This window comes from Myripristis murdjan, chromosome 3 (genome assembly GCF_902150065.1).
Source record: "Myripristis murdjan chromosome 3, fMyrMur1.1, whole genome shotgun sequence".
NCBI lineage: Eukaryota > Metazoa > Chordata > Actinopteri > Holocentriformes > Holocentridae > Myripristis > Myripristis murdjan.
The window spans coordinates 46,035,295-46,042,794 of NC_043982.1; the positions used below are offsets into that span (position 1 = coordinate 46,035,295).

At 44.5% G+C, this 7,500-nt stretch overlaps 1 protein-coding gene across 2 annotated transcripts in view; it reads right to left on the reverse strand.

Annotated features, from left to right (window-relative positions):
* LOC115356926 (OTU domain-containing protein 7A-like) overlaps positions 1-7,500 on the reverse strand; it is a 41,547-nt gene that overhangs the window by 26,120 nt on the left and 7,927 nt on the right. Inside the window, exon 2 of one of the 2 annotated variants that reach the window (XM_030048225.1) lies at positions 4,523-4,683. In XM_030048225.1, the coding sequence (XP_029904085.1) occupies positions 4,523-4,607 (85 nt within the window). In that variant the 5' untranslated portion in view covers positions 4,608-4,683. Of the gene's footprint in view, positions 1-4,522; positions 4,754-7,500 lie in introns of those variants that run through there. The other variant, XM_030048224.1, reaches the window with a different exon arrangement.

A 7,500-nucleotide genomic window follows, 5' to 3' on the forward strand; every position in this document is an offset into this window, starting at 1 on the left:
CTACCTGTTTATCTGTCTGTCTCTTTTAGTAAGCTCCCCCTCTCTCTCTCTCTCTCTCTCTCTCTCTCTCTCTCTATCCCTCTCTCTATCTGGAGCAGCGGTTGTCATGGCAACCACACAGTGTCCTTGACGGCTGAGTGACAGCTGGCTTCACCTTCATGACTTTAGCCAGAGAGAGAGGGAGAGAGAGAGAGAGAGACAGAGACAGAGAGAGAGAGAGAGAGAGAGAGAAAGAGAGAGAGAGAGAGAGAGAGAGAGAGAGAGAGAGAGAGAGAGAGAGACATGACGTCAGAGCAGCCAGACAGCGGTGGTGGTGGGACACACAGGATGTTCTGTTCTGATTTCTGTTCCCTCTTTGTTTGTTTTGTTATTCCAGTCTGCTCTCCTCTCCTCTTCATTCAGTTTGGTTTTGTTCTGATGTTTTATTCCACGTGTTTACGCGCTGCACTGTGCTAATGGAGGTTTAAAGTTCCAGGCAGCAGCTTAACAGCATTTTACCTCCATCAGACAGAAGCTCTGTGGCTGGACAGACAAAACAAAACAGAAAGAGTCTCTGGCTCTGAGCTTCCAGCAGCTCTGAAGCGTCTGACTCACACCGCGGATCATGTGGCTCTGAAATACACATCTGGGAATTTAAATAAACAATAAAGGAGAGTGGTTTGAGGAGAAGTTAATTTGTGGCAGCTTGAATATTCTCTGAGAATAAAGCGGCACATTTACAAGAAAAACAAACAAACAAGTTCTGAGATTATAGAGTCAGAAATTTTCAAGAAAATCTCATTATAAAATCAGGAGTTTTGCTCCCATCATGTAGATGACTCTGTCTCGTCTGGACATCCCAGTGAAATCAGACATGTTTAATGTTATTGTAAGTAATATCAAACCACACCTGCAGTAACATCACATACCTGTAGTAACACAACACACCTGCAGTAACACAACACACCTGCAGTAACATCACATACCTGTAGTAACATCACATACCTGTAGTAACACACCTATAGCAACATTACACACCTGTAGTTACATAACATACCTGTACTAACAATATCACACCTGTAATAACACACCTATAGTAACATCACACACCTGCAGTAACACAACACACCTGTAGTAACACAACACACCTGCAGTAACACAACACACCTGTAGTAACACAACACACCTGCAGTAACACAACACACCTGCAGTAACATCACATACCTGTAGTAACATCACATACCTGTAGTAACATAACACACCTGCAGTAACACACCTATAGCAACATTACACACCTGTAGTTACATAACATACCTGTACTAACAATATCACACCTGTAATAACACACCTATAGTAACATCACACACCTGCAGTAACACAACACACCTGTAGTAACACAACACACCTGCAGTAACACAACACACCTGCAGTAACACAACACACCTGTAGTAACATCACACACCTGCACTAACATAACACACCTGTAGTAACATCACACACCTGTAGTAACATAACACACCTGTAGTAACATAACACACCTGCAGTAACATCACACACCTGTAGTAACACAACACACCTGTAGTAACACAACACACCTGTAGTAACATCACACACCTGTAGTAACACAACACACCTGTAGTAACATCACACACCTGTAGTAACATAACACACCTGTAGTAACATAACACACCTGCAGTAACATCACACACCTGTAGTAACACAACACACCTGTAGTAACACAACACACCTGTAGTAACATCACACACCTGTAGTAACACAACACACCTGTAGTAACGCAACACACCTGTAGTAACATCACACACCTGTAGTAACACAACACACCTGTAGTAACATAACACACCTGCACTAACATAACACACCTGCAGTAACATCACACACCTGCAGTAACATAACACACCTGCAGTAACATAACACACCTGCAGTAACATAACACATCTGTAGTAACATAACACACCAATAGTAACATAACACACCTGTGTTAACATCACACACCTGTAGTAACATAACACACCTGCAGTAACATAACACACCTGTGTTAACATCACACACCTGTGTTAACATCACACACCTGTAGTAACATAACACACCTGCAGTAACATAACACACCTGTAGTAACATAACACACCAATAGTAACATAACACACCTGTGTTAACATCACACACCTGTAGTAACATAACACACCTGCAGTAACATAACACACCTGTAGTAACATAACACACCAATAGTAACATAACACACCTGTGTTAACATCACACACCTGTAGTAACATAACACACCTGCAGTAACATAACACACCTGTAGTAACATCACACACCTGTAGTAACATAACACACCTGCAGTAACATAACACACCTGTGTTAACATCACACACCTGTAGTAACATAACACACCAATAGTAACATAACACACCTGTGTTAACATCACACACCTGTGTTAACATCACACACCTGTAGTAACATAACACACCTGCAGTAACATAACACACCTGTGTTAACATAACACACCTGTAGTAACATAACACACCTGCAGTAACATAACACACCTGCAGTAACATAACACACCTGTAGTAGAGCCAGAACCCCTGAGCGAGCTGTTTAGGTCGTCAACAAGACACATGAGGTACCTGACAGGTACAGCAGATCTGGGCAACAGTTTTTATTCTCGTCATGTTGTGTAGGTTTAAACCAGGGCCTCTCACCTTCAGACGGCTCAGGGGCCCCTCACCTTCAGACGGCTCAGGGGCCCCTCACCTTCAGACGGCTCAGGGGCCCCTCACCTTCAGACGGCTCAGGGACCCCTCACCTTCAGACGGCTCAGGGGCCCCTCACCTTCAGACGGCTCAGGGGCCCCTCACCTTCAGACGGCTCAGGGGCCACTCAGCAAAACTCAGCTGTGTCCAAGCTAAACATGTCTGTCCTGTTTTGGACGTGTAAACAATAATTTTGTCACAGGCGACATGACGAGTCTAAAAATGAATGAAACACAGAAAACAGCTCCATTTCCATCCAAGACCAAACCTCACTGAATAAAAGACTGTCCTGCAGTGATCCATGATGAAATGATCAAGTTACAACAAAATGAGGCTTCACTCCCAAAATGAGTGTTGAGTGGCCCTGGCCTATGCATTATCGCCCTCTTGTGGTTAGTGATAGAAATGAATTGTCCACAGGCTGAACGTCAATAATTAGATAGAATAATAATATTTAATATGATATGATATGATATGACAGTGGCGGGCTGCATAAAAATGACGTATGAGCCGCATGCGGCCCCCGGGCCGAGGGTTGAGTAGCCCTGGTTTACATGGCTGGGGTCAAAGTGGCTCCAGCTGATAGACCATGTGAGTAAACCTGAAGGCAGCAGGTAGAGCTGCAGACAGACAGATGGACAGACAGACAGACAGACAGACAGACAGACAGGCGGTGTGTGAGCGGCTTCCTGCGGGCTGAAAGGTCACTGTGCGCTTTAGTAAACACAGCAGATCGACTTTCAGCTCACACTCTGGAGCACAAACAGCACAAACACCTTCACATTCAACACTTCCACACGTGTTTTCTTGTGAATGAGGCTTGACGGGACACTTCACCCTTTATGAATTATTTTTGTATCATAAACTCACTGTGTGCTACCGTCAACCTTCAATAAAGAAAATTTCACTCAAAAGCCTTCATAAGAAACTTCAAACTTCAGTTTCAAAAACACCAGCCATCCCTGATCCAGTGGAAAAAAAAAAACTGTTTACAGCAGAAAACTCTATTGGAAGTTCAGTTTAAAAATCTCCCACCTGTCATGCGGTATAATCTGAGTTTGTCATGTCCGGGTTTATGCTCATGACTTTACAAACACACATTTTTGCTCAGATATTGTTGCAAAAGCTGCCTCTGCAAAATCACTGTGGTCATGAAGCGTGCGTCAGTCCACTCCAGGCTAGCACACTCCAGTTAGTCCAGTCCAGTCCAGTCCAGTCCAGTCCAGTCCAGTCCAGTCCTGTCCAGTCCAACCCAACCGGTGAAGTCCAGTCTAGTTAGTCAGTCTACTCAACTATTAATGTGATTTTATGTTAGTGGATTGTATCCCCCAAGAGATCTGGACAGAAGTTGTGTAACTCGATCAGGCAGAAGTCGGCCACATCACCAGAAATACAGTGCAACATGTTAGTCAGCCCAGTCTAGTCCAGTCCAGTCCAGTCCAGCCCAGTCTAGTCCAGCCCAGTCCAGTACAGTACAGCCCAGTCCAGTCTAGTACAGCCCAGCCCAGTCCAGTCTAGTACAGCCCAGTCCAGTCTAGTACAGCCCAGTCCAGTCCAACTGAATCCAGTCCAGGTATTCCAGTCCAGTCTAATACACTCCATTCAGTCCGGTCCAGTTAGTCAGTCCAGTCCAGCTGAATCCAGTCCAGTTTATTCAGTGAATTCTAGTCTACTGAGTCCAGTCGAACTCTAACTGAGTCCAGTCCGGTCCAGTTAACCGGTCCAGTCCAGTCTGGTATGCACTGTGTTCAGGATCGGGTTCCTGCTCTTACCTTCCAGCAGGTCTCGTGCCAGACCCGGCTCGGCCCCGGTGGAGCGAACGAAGTCCGACAGCACGGCGTCCATGTCCAGGGTCATGTGGTCGAGGGGCGGGGCCGCCCAGGCCACCGCCGTCACCTTAGTCGACGCCAGCGTGGCGGCTTCAAGCTTGCATCTGTCGGCAGAGACCAGAGAGAGATCCAGTCAGACCAGTTTACCACAGGGACAGACCTGCTGTGGTCCCAGTCGCCCCCCGGACCCTGCGGGACCTCCGCCCAGCTGATCAGAGCTCGCACAGGGCACGATGCCTCGGCTCAGCCTCTAGCGGTGCAGCGCCCCTGAGCAAGGCACTGTGCAGCCTCTGTCCCGGCTGAGCGGCGTAGGCCTGTGCTGCTCTGGGACGCGTCCTGTGTGAATATGAAGGGAAATAATGTTTTAAAACCCAGAGGAGGACAAAACGCTGAGCTCAGCACAGCGATGATGTCACAACACGACCGGGCGGCACAGGATCCTCCGCCGCCCTTATTTACTGTTCAGCCTGCGCCCTGCAGCCGCCGCGGCACCAAACCCTCACCAGGGAGCAGGGAACACAACAAGAGCTGTGGCGTTATTATATGAAGGAAAACTTATCTTCTGCTTTTCCACAATTCAAGGACACAAAAGCATTTAAACGACAAACAACTGCACTGAAGGATTTCTTCTTCCTTCCTCCTGATGGAGGAAATAGACGTCAGCAGCGTGGGCACGATGCTGGATGCACGATGCTGCCTCTAAATGCAGCGACAGGCAGAGTTATAAAAATCCTGCACATTGTTAACAGGGGAAGCACACACTGCAAAGTCCACAGGAGCAACTTTACTCCACAACTTTCTCACACACAGACACTACGGCGGCCAATCAGGGCCAGTGTAGGGGGAATAATACACAGCCAGGGGAGGGGGTCATTTTCTGAGATTAAAATGATAAACTAACGAGAAAAAACACTCATAATTTATTTAAAAAAAAAAAAAAACAACTTTAAAATTCTGAGATTACAAAGTCACAAATTTATGAGGAAAAAGTTGGAAAAATAGTTTTTCTTGCAAATGTGTGACTTTATAATCTCAGATTTTTTTTCTCATAAATTTGAGTTTTTCCTCCTGAATTTACCACTTTAATCTCAGAGAATATCCAAGTTTTTTTTTCTTGTAAATCTGCGGTTTTAATCTTGAGGGGGGTGGCGTGGCGGAGCGAGCAGAGGAGGACACAGGAAAGAGAGAAGAGGTGGGAACAGGAGGCGTCTCGGCGGCGTCCGGCTCCCTGCGCCTCCTCTGATCTGAGGAGCCTCGACAGTTTCTCCAGGGCGAGCGAGACCGACTCACAAGGTCATCACCTCTCTCTCTCTCTCTCTCTCTCTCTCCTGCAGTGAGCTTCTATCTGTCTATTTTTGTCTCTGTGATTTTCTCCCACACCGCCTCAGAGGTTAAAGCAGGTCAGAGCGGGAGTGAATTGTTTTCAGGAAGACAAACTCTCTGAGACGCGTTTGGAAACTGAAGCGCTGCGAGGCCTCCACTTCAAACACCAACTCAGAGCCTTAGTTTCCTTTTCTCTCATCCCATCATCACTGGGCGTTCTTTATTCTTCGTCTGCCCAAATTTTGCTTTTGCTTCACAATACATTTTTGATATTATTCATAAATAAGTTTTTTTTAATTAAAATACTGCTTACATTTCTTCCAAATATCATATTTTTACGGTTTTGCTTTAACATGTCAGCTGTTTTTTTTAAGCCGTTTTAAGCATCGTTTCAGAAATTTCTTTCAGTATCCACTAACATATTTCTCAGAAAACACAATTTGTAGTAACTATTTAACTGACCTCAAATTTTTAATTCACCCTTTAATCTTTTAAAGCTGAATCAAGCACGCTCTAATTTTCTTCACACTCTGTTTAAGCCATCATGTTAAATTCAGCCATTTTCAGGGGATTCAGCTGATTTTTCATCTTTCAACGTCTTTTAATCTTTTAATCTTTAATAATTTGCTAACGAGCTGATGTACAAATGTTCCTCTTGGCCTGCGAGCTGTTAGCTGAGGCCGCCGCGTGTCGTGACGCCACGGCGACGCTAAACGTGACACTGACACGCTTTCCTCTGGCGGCCTGACGGTCTGTTACCGCCGCCGCCGACTGCTCGTCAGCAAACTGCGACTGGAGGGGAAAAATACAGAGCTGAGGGAGGAGGGAGGGAATCTTCCAAGAAAACAATTCACAAGAAAAAACAAAAAAATTCTGAGATTATAACTCAAAAATTTACAAGAAAAAATCCGGATTAAAGTCATAAATTTATGAGAAAAAAAATTTCAAAGTGAGGCCATGTGGTTCCTAAAAAAAAAAAAAAAAAACTTGTCACTTTATAATCTCAGAATTTTCTCACAATTTTTTTCTCATAATTGTTTTTTTTTTTTTTGTACATTGAGTCTTGGAATATTACCCCCTCCTCTAGCTCTTTAATTTCCTTTTTTTTTTCTTTTTTTTTCCAGCATCTTAATTTCACCTCCGTATTGGAATAAAAAGGCACAAACAGAAGCCTCTCCATTAACACACACACACACACACACACACACACACACACACACACACGCACACAGTCTTTTCTGACCCGACAGGCCGCTGGACGGAGAAACCACCCTGTCCCGCAGCATCACAGGCCATGAGGACCTGCTTTAAACCCCTCCAGCTGAAATATGGTTTCCCAAACAGGACAGAAACATATGACAACCTAAACAAGGAGCGGATAAAGAAGAAAGTGATAAAATAACAAAAACTAGGTGTGAAAAAACATTTTTTGTTTACTGAAAATAAAAAAAAGAAAGCTTTACAAGAAAACTAACTACTACAAGCAACTAACTGGAAGTGGATCACGTGTTTCCAAAACGGAACTAAAATTAATTAAAATTATAGAGAAAATGTCTTTAGTTTATTTGGTTGTTCCTCCGTCTGAAGGGAAGATATTT